This window comes from Canis lupus, chromosome 35, assembly GCF_048164855.1.
Source record: "Canis lupus baileyi chromosome 35, mCanLup2.hap1, whole genome shotgun sequence".
NCBI classification, from domain to species: Eukaryota; Metazoa; Chordata; class Mammalia; order Carnivora; family Canidae; genus Canis; species Canis lupus.
The window spans coordinates 24,233,800-24,252,158 of NC_132872.1; the positions used below are offsets into that span (position 1 = coordinate 24,233,800).

General features: G+C 36.8%; 1 protein-coding gene across 1 annotated transcript in view; it reads right to left on the reverse strand.

Annotated features, from left to right (window-relative positions):
• ADGRG7 (adhesion G protein-coupled receptor G7) overlaps window positions 1–17,983 on the reverse strand; it is a 66,462-nt gene extending 48,479 nt beyond the window's left edge. The window contains exon 1 of the mRNA XM_072811906.1: window positions 17,639–17,983. Coding sequence (XP_072668007.1) covers window positions 17,639–17,753 — 115 coding nt within the window. The 5' untranslated portion in view covers window positions 17,754–17,983. The remainder of the gene's footprint in view (window positions 1–17,638) is intronic.
• Between the last annotated feature and the right edge of the window lie 376 nt (window positions 17,984–18,359).

The window sequence follows — 18,359 nt, forward strand, 5'->3', positions numbered from 1 at the left end:
GCCAGTTGAATGGGGATCAGATCTAGGGCAGTGGCTCTAAGGAATTTAAGTCTCAACAGATTCAGGAAGCATGTCTGAGACAGGATTGTAAGGATCTGGTGACTAGTTATTTTGAGTTGGGCACACTGGTATCTCTACATTGAAGGTAGGGTGGGTGGTGAATGTATTAACTAAGCTTAAGAATACAGAAAGCAGAGTTCCAGCTCCAATAATGATGGAATAGATTGTATAATTTAAGCCTCCCACAGATAACACTTTTAAATTCTGGACAAAAGTTGTCAAGAAAGAGGAGGAGGTGGGAAAGGGGGGGGTAGGAGAAGGAGGAGGAAAGGAGAAGGAGAGGAGAAGGAGGGGGAAGAGGAAGAGGAAAGAGAAAGGAAACTACTTGGGGACTTTGGACAGCAATGAAAAGCAGACAGAAACTGAAGGCTATTCCAAGTTTACACAGTATTTCCACCAAGGGCACTACTTCGTGGCTCAAAGTCTATATGTAAACTCCCCTCAAATCTGGGAAGAAAAATAAGATAGAAAAAAAAAAACAGAGTTCCAGGGACATGTGAGACAATATAAAGCAGTCTAATATGTATACAACTGGAGTTCCAGAAAGAAAGAAGGAATAGGACATTTAATATACCAAAAGAAATTACGGTCAAAATTTCTTAAATCTGGCTAAGAACTTTAACCTATAGATCCAAGAAGCTCAACACAACCCAAGCAAAATAAATACAAGGAAAACCACACTTACACATACCATGGTCAAACTTCTGAATCTCAAAGATAAGGAAAAAATCTTGAAAGCAACCAACTACTAGCCCACACAGTTTTACCAGTGAATTAGGGAAGAAATAATACCAGCCTCATGTAAATTCTTTCAGAAAATAGAGAAAGAGAGAAGCTTCCCGTATATTCCACAATGCCAAGATAATTCTGATACCAAATCTGACAAAAATATTACAAAAGCAGAAAAGTACAGACCAATAAATCTCAGTTACACAGATGCAAAAATTCTTTAAAGGTAGCAAACCAAATCCAGCAATACATAGAACTGATAATAAATCATGGCCAAGTGAGGTTTATACCAGGAGTGCAAAGTTGGTCTAACAATAGAAAATCAAATAATTTAATTCACCATATGACAGAAAAAAGTGGGAAGACCATATGATTATTTCAACAAGTGTAGGGGCCTAAAAGCATCTGACATTCTTTTAACTCTCAGCAAACAAGAAATAAAAGGAAATTTCCTCAAGCTAATAAAAATCATCTATGAGGAACCTATCAATAACATCAAACTTAATAGTGTAATATTGAATGCTTTCTCCCTTAGGATTGACAGAAGAGTTGCTGTAGCCACTTTCATTCAACATTGTACTGAACCCAGGGCTAAAGGTAAAACAAAACAAAATAAAAGCATAAAGTTAAGAAAGGAGGAAATAGAATGTTCATTTTTTAAAAGATTTTATTTATTTATTCACAAGAGACACACACAGAGAGAAGCAGAGACCCAGGCAGAGGGAGAAGCAGGCTCCATTCAGGGAGCTCGATGTGGGACTCGATCCCAGACTCGGGGATCACGCCCTGAGCCAAAGGCAGGTGCTTCACTACTGAGCCACCTGAGAATGTTCATTCTTTGTTGCAAGTGACATCACCAAATGCTTTCAACAATCTTAATGTCCACCAAAAAGTGAATTTAGCAAGACTAAATGATACAAAATAGATACACAAATGAAATTCATTTCCACATATTGACAGCAAAGGTGGTCCTAAGAGGGGAGTATATACAGCAATACAAGCCTTTCTCAAAAAACAAGAAAGACCTCAAATACACAACCTAATCTTACACCTAAGGGAGTTGGAAAAAGAACAGCAAATAAAGCCTACACCAAGTAGGATAAGAGAAATAATAAAGATTAGAGCAGAAATCAATGAAATAGAAACCAAAAGAACAGTAGGACAGATAAATGAAACTAAGAGCTGATTCTTTGAAAGAATTAATAAGATTGGTAAACACAGGAGAAAGGACCCAAATAAATTAAATCACGAATGAAAGAGGAGAGATCACAGCCAACGCCGAAGAAATACAATTATAAGAACATGTTATGAGCAATTATGTCAACAAATTAGGCAATCTGGAAGAAATGGATGCATTCCTAGAAATGTCTGAACTACCAAAACTGAATCAGGAAGAAATAGAAAATCTGAACAGACCCATAACCAGCAAGGAGATTGAAGCGGTCATTAAAAACCTCCCAACAAACAAGAGTCCAGGGATGGATGGCCCCCCAGGGGAATTCTACCAAACATTTAAAGATTAGTACCTGTTCTTCTAAAGCTGTTTCAAAAAATAGAAATGGAAGGAAACCTTCCAAACTCTTTCTATGAGGCCAGCATTACCTTGATCCCAAACCAGACAAAGACCCCACCAGAAAGGAGAATTACAGACCAATATCACAGATATTACAGACCAACATGGAATGCTAAAATTCTCACCAAAATACTAGCCAATAGGATCCAAAGGTATATTAAAAGACTTATTCACCATGACCAAGTGGGATTTATTCCGGGACTGCAAGGGTGGTTCAACATCTGCAAATCAATCAATATGATACCCTACATTAATATAAGAAAGGACAAGAACCATATTATCCTCTCAATAGATGCAGAAAAAGCATTTGACAAAATATAGCATCCATTCTTAAAACCTTTCACAGTGTAGGGATAGAGGGAACATACCTCGATGTCATAAAAGCCATCTATGAAAAGCCCACAGCAAATATCATTCTTAATGGGGAAACACTGGGAGCCTTTCCCCTAAGATCAGGAACAAGACAGGGATGTCCACTCTGACCACTGCTATTCAATATAGTACTAGAAGTCCTAGCCTATATCAGGCAACAACAAAAACAAAAAATAAATAAAAGGCATCCAAATTAGCAAAGAAGAAGTCAAATTCTCACTCTTTGTAGATGACATGATACTCTATGTGGAAAACCCAAAAGACAAGCCCAAAATTGCTAGAACTCTTACAAGAATTCAGCAAAGCGGCAGGCTGTAAAATCAATGCACGGAAATCAGCGGCATTTCTGTACACCAACAATGAAACAGAAGAAAGAGAAATTAAAGAGCCAGTCCCACTTACAATTACATCAAAACCATAAGATACCTAGAAATAAACCTAACCAAATAGGTAAAAGATCTAAACTCAGAAAACTATAGAACATTCATGAAAGAAATTGAAGAACACAAAGAAATGGAAAAATATTCCATGCTCATGAATTCGAAGAACAAATATTGCTAAAATGTCTATGTTACCTAGAGGAATCTATACATTCATTGTAATCCCTATCAAAATACCATCAACTTATTTCACAGAGTTAGAACGAATTATCCTAAAATTTGTATGGAATTAGAAAAGATTTTGAATAACCATAGGAATGTTGAAAAAGAAAACAGAACTGGTGGCATCAGAATTCCAGACTTCAAGCTATATTACAAAGCTGTAATCATCAAAATAGTGTGACACTGGCACAAAAACAGACACATAGATCAATGGAACAGATTAGAGAACCCAGAAATGGACCCTCAACTCTGTAGTCAACTAATCTTCAACAAAGTAAGAAAGAATATCCAATAGAAAAAAAAGACAGTCTCTTCAAAAAATGGTTGTGAAAACTGAAAACTGGACATGTAGTAGAATGAAACTAGACCATTTCCTCACACCATACAGAAAAACAGACTCAAAATGGATGACCTAAATGTGAAACAAGGATCCATCAAAATCCTAGAGGAGAACTCTGCAGTATCCTCTGTGACCTTGGCCACAGCAATTTCTTGCTAGACCCGTCTCCAAAAGCAAGGGAAACAAAAGCAAAAATGAACTATTGGGACTTCATCAAGATAAAAAGCTTTTGTACAACAAAGGAAACTGTCAACAAAACTAAAAGACAACCTACAGGATGGTAGAAGATATTTGCAAATGGCACATCAGATACAGGGCTAGTATACAAAATCTATAAAGAACTTCTCAAGGGGATCCCTGGGTGGCTCAGTGGTTTAGCACCTGCCTTCAGCCCGGGGCATGATCCTGGAGTCCAGGGATTGAGTCCCACGTCAGGATCCCTACATGGAGCCTGCTTCTCTCTCTGCTTCTCTCTCTGCCTCTCTCTGTCTCTCTGTCTCTCTGTCTCTCTCTCTCTCTCTCTCTCTCATAAATAAATAAAATATTTTTTTTAAAAAAAGAACCTCTCAAACTCAACACCCAAAGAACAAATAATCCAAAACAGAAATGGACAGAAGACATGAACAGACATTTCTCCAAAGAAGACATACAGATGACCAATAGACACATGAAAAAATGTTCCACATCGTTTGGCAACAGAGAAATACAAATCAAAATCACAATGAGGCATCATCTCACACCAGTCAGAATGGCTAAAATGAACAAGTCAGGAAATGACAGATTTTGGGGAGGATGTGGAGAAAGGGGAACCCTTATCCACTGTTGCTAGGAATGCAAGCTGGTGCGGCCACTTTGGAAAACAGTACGGAGGTTCCACAAAACGTTGAAAAGACAGCTACACTACACTACTGGGTATTTACCCCAAAGATACAAATGCAGTGATCTGAAGGGGCACCTGCACCCCAATGCTTACAGCAGCAATGCCCGCAATAGTTAAACAATGGAAAGAGCACAGATGTTCATTGACAGATGAATGGAAAAAGAAAATGTGATCTATATATATAAAACCATCAAGAAAAATGAAATCTTGCCATTTGCAACATCATGGATGGAACTAAAGGATATGCTAAGTGAAATAAGTCAATCAGAGAAAGACAATTATCATATGATCTCACTCATATGTGGAGTTTAAGAAACAAAACAGCGGATCATAGGGGAAGAGAGGGAAAAATAAAATAAGTGAAATCAGAAAGAGAGACAAACCATAAGGGACTCTTATTCGTAGGAAACAAACTGAGTGATGCCTGGATGGCTAAGCGGTTGAGTGCCCACCTTTGGTTCAGGTCCTCAATCCCGGAATTGGGGATCGAGTCCCACATCGGGCTCCTTGTGAGGAGCCTGCTTCTCCTTCTGCCTGTGTCTCTGACTCTCTCTCTCTCTCTCTCTCTCTCTCTGTGACTCTCATAAATAAATAAATAAAATCTTAAAAAAAAAAAAAGAAAAGAAACAAACTGAGGGCCCTTGGAGGGGAGGAGGTGGGAGGAAGAGGTAACTGAATGATGGACATTAAGGAGGGCATGTGATGTAACAAGCACTGGGTATTATATAAGACTGATGAATCACTGACCTCTACCTCTGAAACTAATAATACATTATATGTTAATTAATTTAATTTAAATAATTTTTAATTAAAAAATAAAATCAATTAATGTAATTCATCATAACAACAGGCTAAAAAAAGAAAAATCAAATGATCATATCAATATATATATATATATATAGAAAAAGCATTCAACAGAATCCAATTTCCAGTCATGTTAAAAACTCTTAGCAAACTGAAAATACAGAACTACATATACCTGATACAGAACAACCACAAAAAAACATAAACCCCATCTCATACTTAATGGTGAAAAATTAGATGCTTTCCCCTAGGAGGAGAATATGGCAAGGATTTCCCTTCTCACCACTCTTATTCAACAATATACTGGAAGTCATAACTAATGCAGTAAGACAAGAAAAGGAAATAAAAGGTATTTCAAGTTGAGAGAAAGAAATAAAAGTCTGTATTCAGAGATGACATGATTATCTATGTCAGAAATCCCAGTAATTCATCAAAAAAACTTCTGGAACTAATAAACAATTATGGTAAAATTTTGAGATACAAGATTAATGTGCAAAAGTAAATTGGATTTGGATTTAAAAGAAAGAAATACATGAATATAAAGAAAATACATGAAATAAAATAAAATTTTGGAATAAAATTTCCAAAAAAGAAATACATGAAGGGATCCCTGGGTGGCGCAGCGGTTTGGCGCCTGCCTTTGGCCCAGGGCGTGATCCCGGAGACCCGGGATCGAATCCCACATCGGGCTCCCGGTGCATGGAGCCTGCTTCTCCCTCTGCCTGTGTCTCTGCCTCCCTCTCTCTCTCTCTGTAACTATCATAAATAAATAAAAATTTAAAAAAAAAAAAAAAAAGAAATACATGAATATAAATATACCAAAATACATACAAAACCTATATGAGGAAAATGACAAACTTCTGATAAAAGAAATTCTAAATAAGTAGAGAGATATTTCATGCACATGGATAAGAAGATTCATTATGTTTAGATTAGCAATTCTTCACAGCTTGATTTATAGATTTAATGCAATTCCAATCAAAATCCCAGAAAATTGTTTTGTGTATATCAAGAAAACTAAAGTTTATATGCAAATGTAAAAGTCCTAGAATAGCCAACACAATTAAAGGAGAACAGAGTTGAAGCACTGAGAATATGTGACTTCAAGACATTGTGAAACCTACAATAATCAAGACATTGTGGTATTGGCAAAGAAGAGACGAATAGATCATTAGAACAAAATAGAGAACCCATAAACAGGCCCATAAACAGCCCAAACAGACATAGTCAACTGATCTCTGACAAAGGAGTAAGAGCAACTCAATGGAGAAAGAATAGTCATTTTATTTTATTTTATTTTATTTTATTTTACTTTATTTTATTTTTTATCTATTTATTTATGATAGTCAGAGAGAGAGAGAGAGAGAGAGAGGCAGAGACACAGGCAGAGGGAGAAGCAGGCTCCACGCACCGGGAGCCCGACGTGGGATTCGATCCCGGGTCTCCAGGATCGTGCCCTGGGCCAAAGGCAGGCGCCAAACCACTGCACCACCCAGGGATCCCCAAGGATAGTCCTTTTAATAAATGTTGCTGGGAAAATTAGACAGAAACATGCAAAAAAATAAATCCAGACTCAGACTTAACAATTTTCACAAAAAATAACTATGCCATAAATCTAAATATAAACTGCAAAACCAAAAAAAAAAAAAAATATATATATATATATAGGGGGATCCCTGGGTGGCTCAGCAGTTTAGCGCCTGTCTTTGGCCCAGGGTGTGATCCTGGAGTCCCGGGATCGAGTCCCACATTGGGCTCCCTGCATGGTGCCTGCTTCTCCCTCTGCCTGTGTCTCTGCCTCTCTCTCTCTGTGTCTCTCATGAATAAATAAATAAAGTCTTTTTTAAAAAAAAAAAAATTTCAGCAGCTGTTCTTTAAAAAAGTTAAATTAAATTAAATTTAAAAAAAACGAAAACAAAATAAATAAAATGCAAAATTATAAAACTTCCAGAAGATAATACAGAAGAAAATCTAAGTGACCTTCAGTTGATGATGACTTTTTAGATATAACAGCAAAAGTACAATCCATGAAGGAAAAAGGATAGGTAAACACATCAGATAAGTGGAACTTCCAAAAAAAATTTAAAATGTCTGCTCCACAAAAAAACATTGTTAAGAGAAGGAAAAACCAAGACACAGAATGGGAAAAAATATTTCTAAATCACATGTCTGATAAAGGACTGGTAACCAAAATACACCCAGAACTCTTAAAACTCATTAATAAGCAAGCAAATAATTAAAAGTATGCAAAAGATCTGAACAGACATCTCACCAAAGAAGATATACAGATGGCAAACAAGCATATGAAAATACGCTCAACATCACACGTCATTAGGGAAGTGCAAAGTGAACGGCAGTGCAATGACACCACACACCTATTAGAACGACTAAAATCCAAAACTCTCAACACCGAATGCCAGCCAGGCTGTGGAGCAACAGAAGCTTCATCCAGTGCTTGTGGGAATGAAAATGGTACAGCCAGTTTGGAAGACAGTTTAGCAGTTTCTTATAAAGCTACACGGAGTTTTACCACACAATCCAGCAGCCGTGCTTCGAAGTGTTTACTCACATGAGTGGACACTTCATGCCCACATAAAAAGCTACACATAAATGTTTGCAGCAGCTGAATATGTAACCACCAAAAACTGGAAGCAAACAAGATGCCCTTCAACAGATAAATGGATTTTTTAAAAAGCTGTGGTATATCCATACAATGGAATATTATTTAGCCATAAAAAGAAATGAGCTATGAAGCCCCTAAAAGATATGAAGGAATCTTAAATATATTTAACCAAGTGAAAGAAGCCAGGCTAAAAAGCCTACATATTTAATTCCAAATATGACATTCTGGAAAAGGAAAAACTACAGAGACAGTAAAAAGATCAGGGGTTTGGGAAAGGGAGAGGAATGAATCGGTGAAGCACAGGGGACTTTTAGGGCAGTGAGCTATTCTGTATGACATTGCCATAGTGGATTTGTCATGGGGTGTTGGTCAAAATCCACAGAACCGTACAACACAAAGAATGAACTCTAATGCAAAATGCATTTTAATTAATAGTGCACTGATATTGGTTCATTAATTATAACAAAACAATCCACCAGTGTAGATATTAATAATAAGGGATGATATGGAGGGGAATGGGTGATGAGAGAGGGAATAAATGGGAACTCTATACTTTTTCTGTTTAATTTTACCATAGCCTGAAACTTCGCTAAAAATAAAGTCTATTGGTATAAAAGAAAAATAAGAGACAACCCAGACCTCAAAAAGCTTAAGATCTACCGAGACAGATTTAATCATCATTGTTATATGACAAACTTCTCTGTGTAACCAAGGGAATACGTGAATCTCTAAGTTGTAGAATGCTTCAAACACACAACGTACAGAGTATAAAACATCCCTCACTAACCCAAAGCCAGTTTTAAGAGATAGTGACTTTCTCTCAGCTTTGCTTTGGACTTTTTAAGAAATACATAATAAAACTTTACAGAAAGAGTTGAAGCCCTTTGTACTCCTTTTTATCAACATTCCTTTCCCTCTACACCCAGAGATCACACCATACTGAAATTGTCGTTTATCTTTTATATCGTATTTTATACTATTATTATATCTAAGGTAATCAATACATACCATTTGTAGTCAGTTTTTGCTTTTTGGAGGGGGGTGCGGAGGGTTGCTATTAAGTCAACTATTTTAATGGTTACAATGTTGGTTAGGTTTTTTTTTCCTTCCTTTGGGGGTAAATTTGATTATCTATATTTCTTTTTTTAGAAAATTGCCACCTGGCCAAAGTTTTTTATATTAGCTAGGATAAGGTTTTCAATGGTGTTGGCTTGTGATTTGATTAGTTTTTCTAAATCACTGCTTTATTTTATTCTATATTTTAATAGGTTTTATATTCACAGAGCCAGAAAATAAAAACAACAAAGGTATATATAATCTTGATGTCATCCCTAAATATATACAAGTAATTTCTACAATTTTTCCAATCTTTCTACGAGCGATGTGAATCTATCATCTTACTTTCTTCTTCTCCTTTCTGTAGCTTTTGCTCTTATACTTTTGACGATGAATGTTGAAAATCTTTCCACAGCGGTTCATAGAGAACTTTCATCTCCCCTTTTACAGCTGTATTATAGTCCATTGTATGGCTATACCCTAATTTATTTAACTGACCCCTTACTGTTGGACACTTGTGTTGTTCTCGATCATTGTTTCAAAATTCCCCTGTACATATTCTACTTTGCAACTGTACAAATTCATCTAGAGAATAATTCCCAGAATTGGAATTCTGAGCCTAAGAGTACACATTTGTCACTTTGACAGTTATATCCAGCTTGCCCCATAGGAGTTGTACTAATCCGAATTTTCACTGGCACAGAATAACACCCAGTGCTCATCCTGTCAAGTGCCCCTATCAGTGCCCGTCACCCATTCACCCTCACCCCCGGCCCTCCTCCCCTTCCACCACCCCTAGTTCATTTCCCAGAGTTAGGAGTCTTTATGTTCTGTCTCCCTTTCTGATATTTCCTACTCATTTCTTCTCCCTTCCCTTCTATTCCCTTTCACATATGCCTTTTTGTCTTGACAAATCTCACTGGAGATTTATCTGTTTAAATTCATGTTTTCGAAAAACTAAGCTTTTGGTTTTGTTGATCTCTGCTCTTGTTTTGTTTTTAATTTTCATTCCATTTGTTCTTTTCATTATTGCCAAACAGCCTTCCTTAGAATTTACTTTCTTTTATATTTATTGTTTTAATGTCTCTTATCTCCAGGTCCAATGAAATGACAGATGCATAGATGGTACTCAACAAACATTTGCTGACTGACCTCTTTGGCATTTGCATTTTGGTTGAGGATATTAAGCCAAACTAAGCTACCACTCTTCTGTCATAATCACAATCTTAACACCTTTTGCTCCTCAGTTCAAGACCCTGTCCCCTGAAATACCTAAATTACCTACAAAGGTAGTATAGGTATTCTTAAGCCTCTGCATTTTAAGTAAAGAAAGTGAGACCCAGAAAGATTAAGTGCTTTGCTTCTTTTGTTTAACTAGTTTTTAAACCTACGGACTCATTTGAGTAATATAAAAAATAGTGAAAGGGAATAAAGGGGAAAGGAGAGAAAATGAGTGGAAAATATCAGAAAGCGAGACAGAACATGAGAGACTCCTAACTCTGGGAAACGAACAAGGGGTAGTGAAAGGGAGGGAGGTGGGGGGGATGGGGTGACTGGGTGACAGGCACTGAGGGGGGCACTTGACAGGATGAGCACCGGGTGATATGCTATATGTTGAAAATTGAACTCCAATTAAAAAATAAAGCATTAAAAAATTAATTTAAAAATAATTAAATTATTTATTAAAATAAAATAAAATTATTTATTATTAAATAATATTAATATTAATAATTATTAAAATAAATAAAATATAAATAGATAAATAATTTAAAATTTAATTGAAAAAATAAATAAAATATAGATAATTAATTAAAATAAATAATTAAAAAATAATTAAATAAATAATTAAAAGTAAATAAACCTACTGACTCATAAAAATGACATTAGCTATTCATTAATCCAACATCCCCATTCTACATAAAGAGTAACTTGTTCGGGATCCCTGGGTGGCGCAGCGGTTTGGCGCCTGCCTTTGGCCCAGGGCACGATCCTGGAGACCCGGGATCGAATCCCACGTCGGGCTCCCGGTGCATGGAGCCTGCTTCTCCCTCTGCCTGCTTCTCTGCGCCTCTCTCTCTCTCTGTGACTATCATAAATAAATAAAAAAATTAAAAAAAAAAAGAGTAACTTGTTCTAGATCAGTAATTAATTGATGGCCAAGTGGAGTTAACTCAGATCTCTTGGCTACTAATCAAGTGCTACCGGCCTCTCCTCACAGTGCTGCCTTCACACAGGGAAAACAGGGAGGGTAAGCGTCAGCTTCAAGTTACTTGAGGATTCAAACACTGGAATGTGTTTAATAGAAGTATTTTCTTTTATAACATCAGTATAATATTAATATTTCCCTATATTTTCTTAAATTATAAGTAATATTTCCAGAAATATTAGCCTTATTTTCAATATCTTTACCACACAACATGGAAAACCAGATGTAAAACACTTCATGCTGCCTGAGAAAGTAGCATAAAATATTAAAACTTCCAAATGGAAAACATGAATCACATTTCTTCTAAACTAGACAAAATTAAAATCTGTTTTGAAAAATCTAGTTTAATTAAGTGCAGGAATAAAATTATCTTTCCTTAGAGAAAATCCATAAGAAGGCTCTAGTGTCTGGCTCCAATTCTTTAAGGGTTGTAACATCCTGGCATCTGTCATTTGTTGCAGACCAGGAATTCAAAATATTTGGATGAGGATAAAGATTCCTCCTCTTAAATGAGAAGACAATATTTAGGAAAGCTTATTCCATTGTGAAAAGAAACTCAACAATTTAAACAAATAAAATATGTAAAGTAGAGCTTTTCCTTAAGGTAAAAGTTATTCAACATGAACTACCCAGTTACATATTTCAATAACCTGGTTAAGTGTTGTAATAAAATTTCCCTGATGGTGTAGCACAGTATAAATACTTTTTTAATGCAGGAAGATATAGCAATTCTTAGAACTGTTTCTGTTTCTGTTTTAAATTAATCAGTTGAGGGGCACTTGGGTGGATTAGTAGGTGGAGCATCTGACTTTTGGTTTCGGCTCAGGTCACGATCTCATGGTGAGAGATCCAGCTCCGCCTCAGACTTCACACTGAGTGTGCTGAGAGTCTGCTTCCTCTCTCCTTCTCCCTCTCCCCACCCCCTCCTTTGTGTACACAAGCTCTCTCACTCTCTCTCTCAAAATAAATAAATAAATAAATCCTTTTAAAAAAATGTTTTAAACAATCAGTCAAACTTAATGATTATACCTACTGTAGACCTTCAGTTTGATAAGTTGAATTTCAATCCAAAGGCCCAATCTAGGTCAATTCAAGGCATCTATTCAGGGAGTGGAGAAATCTGTGCACTAAATTATCTAAAAATTTATAAATTAAAAACAGTATTTAACATCTGTTGAGGGCTTATAGTGTCCTAGATGTCATCTTAAACCTGGAAGTGTATTAACTCATTTAATCATTTAATAACAGCTCTATAAGGTAGGCTTATTATTACCCCCATATTAAGAAAACTGAAGCACAGAAATGTTGAGTAACTTGCTCAAGTTTAGTCAGTAAGTGGTGACACTGGCATTTCAACAAGGCAGCCAGACTCCAGAGCGTTTTCTTTTTTCCTATTCATGTACTTTTTTCCCCCAATTCTCATGTGCACACTCCTAAGCACCATATTCTATACTAGATGTTCTCCAATAACATATGTTATCAAAAGATCAAAAATTGGCATTTGTATTCAGAATTTTAAGTAAAAATATCCAATACCTGGAAATCAAAGAGAAATCCACTAACTAAGCCAAGGTTCTAGCCTCTTAATTTAATAAAGTGACTTTGAAAATGGTATCAGCAATTTAAACATCACTGATGTTAAAATAATTCATGCCCTTCAGCCAATTACAAACAAAATTTATTCCTCCCAAAACAAATCCCTTCCCTTTCATAGTAATTGTTTTCTTGACTGAGAGAGTGGTTATTTGAGAAAGCAATAGGGAGACTGGTAAAGGAGCAGAATAGTGATTTACGACAGCAGGATTGAGACTAAATAAAACTACAGCTGTCTAAAACCCAAACTTTTCCATCTGGACCTTTTTTTTTTTTTTTTTTTTTTTTGAGCCTCCAAATACAACCTGTACTCCAGGAGCAGTCCCATGAGTTTGATTTATTATCAAGCTTGCCTCTTGAGGAAGTACTGAAATGGAGTAAAATGAAAGTTAAACATCTGTGTACAAATTATTTTCTGAGAATCAATAAACTCTCCTTGACCTTTCCTCACAACCCACATTTCCTACTGTGCAAGAATTTCAATGCTATGAAGTTTGACCTTGGGTTTCTACTTAAGTCTCTTGTTGACCTGAGGCATGCATGAAGCCTGTGATAGGAAATGAAGGTCAGAGCAACCGGAGAGGGGTGGAAAAGGCACTCATGATGGCAGAAAGGAGGAAGTTTTATAATCCAGAAGAGACATAGGATATGGTTCAACAAAGGCATAATCATCAATGCTACTATGTTATGAGGTTAAGATAGTCTCCCTAAGAGTTATGGAAAACCCCTACTACCAGGTTTATGGACATATATCTACATTTACATCAGGCCTAGCTCAAGTTGGAAAATGTCAAGGGAAAGATGTACATAAAAATTTAATGATGTTTCATTTTACTTTCATCAAATGTGATTGGACCAAAAAACCACACTGCTTCTTGTATTACAAGGTTCATTGCTATTGGGAGCACAAATCCAATGGAGATAGAGCACCTTACTGTTGTCCATTCTGAAAACACATCAGATAGGGTGCATTTTATTTGATATTCTATGAAGAATGCCTAATGTGAAAAAGGTTAGAGGTCTGGTAAAACTTTGATTTGCTCCAACATAAAAGCATCGTACAAGATTACTGATCACACAGCCAAACTAAAGAGGCCATACACAACTGGAGAGATCTTACTGAAGCCAAAGTTCTGGAAATGGTTAGGGTGTTACATGGCTTGGAACAGAGGATGAAAACTAAAATGATGTCTTGCTTAACTGCTGAAAACAAATCCATAATAACATTTACTTTAATATTTGGAGGCAAATTACAAGAAATTGGTCGCTATATTCTTTCACTTCTGAATACAAATATTTGACAACTTTTAGTCCAGTTTCTGGTTTTTACATGATTCTTTCGTTTACTCATCAGCTATGTACTGGCAACTATATTCCAAGTACTCTTCTAGGTGCGGGGAATGCAGATTAATAAGCCAGGTGCCTGCTTTCTTGGGACTTTCATTCTAGGAGAATGAGGAAACAGCAAACAAATATATAAGAGATCATCAGGTGATAAAAGCCATGAACAAAATACATGTGAAAGAGAGCAAATAGAATGATAACCTTAGACTGAGTGGATAGAAAAGGTCTCTCTGAGGAGGTGGCATTTAACCTAAGACCTAAATCTTCAAAAGCAACAACCATGTGAAACTCTGGATGAAGAGTGTTCCAATAAACTGACATCATCATAGAAGAACTTCAAGTCTTGAGCTCCTTTTGGAAATTGCAAGAGTCATCAATAGTTTTGAAAAATATCTTTACCAAACGAAACTATCTTATTCCTGAAAGCCTAGGTGGAGAAGTGTGACTTGACAACATATCTCATTGTGATGCTTTGGTGAAAAAAAAATCATTGTCATCAGTGACATAAAAATGCCAAAGTCTATTCCACCAATTCTGAGAGAAGTTGTGTCCACTTGCATGAAATGCTATCAACTTCATCTGGACTAAAGCTTTGATCCATGCCCCTTTGCAAGAGGCCTTATTCAGCAGCAGGAACAGAGTAAGAAGTTTTTCTATACTACACAGAAGATCATTGCCATTCTAGAGGCCATGTCCTGAAGCACTCGTTTGATGTTTAAACCAATGATTCTTTTTTCTTGTTAATGAATAATTACATTTGGAATAATTAGGCAGAGAGAAGATCATTCATGGTTTGTTTGATGGTCAGTAGATGTTGGAGCTTCTATGAATGTGAGAAATCCTTCCCTTAAGGGTAGTCACCTGGAGCAAGACTGACTGCTAGACCATGAGTGCTCCAGATGGAATGCAGGCTCTCCTGCTGTCCTAGACGAGATCAACGGCAGCCCATCATGTAGCCTTGCAAAGCTGAAAGAACACTTTGGCAAAACGTGGAAGGATGTGGCAAAGCTATAGCAGTTACTCCGAAAGTCTATAGACACCATTTGAAGACTCAGAAAACCTTAAAAGTGAACACACTAACCTATACTCTCTGAGCCATGTTAATAATGTAGACCTCATCGACGTGAAGACAAACATGCGACTTCCCAAAGTGCCTACGTTTGCCTAGCAAGGGTTTCTACTGGTTACTGCATATCTTTGTGAAGTGGCATTTTCAGGCAGAGTTGCCTCAGAGAGAGAGGAGAGATGAATTAATTCATGGAGTTACTCTTATCTTCCCTCTAGGAAGGCAGGATAGGTGGGAGGGAAGAGCAAGATACTGAAGCCAGAAAATTCTAGATTCGAATCCAGACCCAACACTCTAGCTATGTAAGCTTGACGACACTGTCTGAGCCTGAGTTTCCCCATCTGATCCTGGATATAGTAATAACTGCCTCAAAGGTAGTTGTTGGGATTAAATGAAATTAGCAGAGATCATAAACTTGTCAAATCAGTCGTACACCTGACACTAATGTAAGAATATAACATTGTGTGCAAACTGCAAGCAAATAAAGCAATTTTTAGGAAAGATTCAGAGCAAGGACACATTTGTCTTTTTTTTTTTCTTTCTCTTTCTTTCTTTCTTTCTTTCTTTCTTTCTTTCTTTCTTTCTTTTTCTTTTAAGGAGCTGGTATGCTTTTACCATTAAATAAGGGGTTTTGGTTGCTTATCATGCTTCATTTGGGGTCTTAGCCCTCAGGAAGTTTAGAGATATGTCTCAGGGATTATGTTTTGTATTTACTTTCAGCAACTCCCTCTGTTTCCTTCCTTATAATGTTTTATACTTCGGTCCTTGTTTTTATGGTTCTACTGTACCTGTATCCTTTCTTAGTCACCACAAAATTCCCTTTTAAAGTAGATGTCATATAAAAAAGGAAAGGAGGGAGAAGGGAAGAAAAGAAAGATTTCTTAGAAGTATACTATTTAAATAAGGTCTCATGGGGCACCTGGGTGGCGCAGTGGGGGAAGCGTCTGCCTTTGGCTGAGGTCATGATCCCAGAGTCCTGGGATCAAGCCCGGTATCAGGGTCCCTGCTCGGCGGAAAGCCTGCTTCTCCTCCCTTTTTTCCCTGCTCATGCTCTCTCTTGCTATCTCTGTCATGATCTCTGTCTCTCTGTCTCTCTCTCTCAAATAAATAAATAATTTTTAAAAAGATAAACTCAGCAGCCTTAATAGGGTAAAATCTGTCGTTCATAATTTTTTTAATTGTTTATTTTTATTTATTTTTATTTTTTTTATTTTTTTTAATTTTTTAAATTGTAAACAAAACTTAAATGGACAAATAAAATAAATGAAAACACATTTTTCTCAAGTTTAAATTTTATCATTTTGTTCTGGGATATTGTCCCATGCTATTTATCCAAATCCTATTAGTACAATATTCTCTAAATAATGTTCTCGGGGGTGAGAGGGACGGAAGGATGATTAGATCCCTTCTCAGCTACCACTCTTTCCATAGCTAATATATTTGACTTCTTTTGTCCCCAGCAGTGGAACTTTGCCGACATGTAGGTGCTTGTGCTGACTCCTCCAACCTTCTATCCTCCTCAGTTACCTTCTTGAGGGTAGACCGCTGCGCCTTCTGCTCTCTCAACTGGTATTATTTACCCTTATTTACTCAGTTTTATTAGAATTTTTCTGTTTATTACAAAAGGGAATACTCAGCACCTCCAGCTTTGAAACCTCTGCTGCCTAAGGGAACCAGCACTGGGATTATAGAAACTCCTTGTTGGGGGTTTTCCTCACACATCATTGTTTTACACATCACTGCCCTCCGTCCGTCCCACCTTCCAGTGTCAGCTCTAGCACACAGCAGTTTACTAACAAATACTTGGTTATTCAAAACCAGAAAAAAAAACATTTTCTAAGGAATCTTAATTTTTTAGTAGTTTTTAACACTTGGAAGGTGAGAACTTTGTGCACAAACCATCAGGTTTTAGTTACAATCCTAGTGAGAACATTCCTAAACTCTCTCCTTGAGATGAAATTCCATTCTGCATGTGTTTGGTTATGTGCATATGTCTGTGTGGGTCCATCATCATTTATCTTTCTTGGATTTAGCTAAACAAACCCAAACATGTGTTATGAGTGATTTTAATCATGCCATTATCCAATCAGGAGTTAAAAGAGCAAGAAGAGGCTAATTAAACTATGTAATTAGTTCATCACCCTGCCCACTCATACACACATATTCATATTCATGTGTGTACAACCATATGCAAGGCATCAGCTGCCCCTTACCTGTTGTATTTCATATATGAAATACATACATGGTGGGCAGCCTCAGCCCAGACATGGCCATTTGCAGTCCCTGGTGTGTCAGGTGTGAGGAACGAGGGCTCAAAACCTTCTCTTGATTTGAGTTAAACATAGCAACTAAAAGATAAACACAACATAATTAAACATAAATGATATTACCTTTCTGGACCGTAATCACAGTCATCCAGATGCCCAGGGCCAAAATGATGATCGTCACCAGTCCACATGCAATGACCACCAGCACCCTGAGGTCACACGCACGGCAGGAAGCCATGGGAAAGCCAAACCACAAATCCACTACTGGCGGAAAAACAACTAGCTTCTTTCTTCTCGAGCCAAGTGTAATCAGAAGCTATCCTTAAAAAATAAAAATAATTCCTCCTTTCAGTGATCTATGAGGCAGGAGTCCTCATTTCTTAGGACTTTTCAGGTTAATCAAGGCAGGCTGCAGTTTGAATCATCTAATAAAAGGTACATGCTCTCATTGCAATTTCCTCATCCTTCGCTGAATGGGAACATGAAAAAAAGAAGTTGGAATTATGGGAAGAGAAGATAACTCAGGGTAATAAAGGAGAAAGGGGAGGGAATAGTTAATAGGGTCAAAGTATAAATGTCCAGATAAGCAAGAAGCTGGGGAAGGGAGCAAAATAATAATAATAATAATAATAATAATAATAATAATAATAATAGAGACCAAGTCATCTTCTTACACTTTGGTTGTAGGGGGACCTCACAGAGGTAAACTAGCAGGTGCTTCAAGCCACACAGATTCCCTCTTATCAACAAGAGGTTTAAGCAGTTGACATACACATGATTCCAGAATTTGCACTCTTTTAAAGGAGCCCACATTTTGAAAGCTGCAGTTGGTATATGGGCTTTA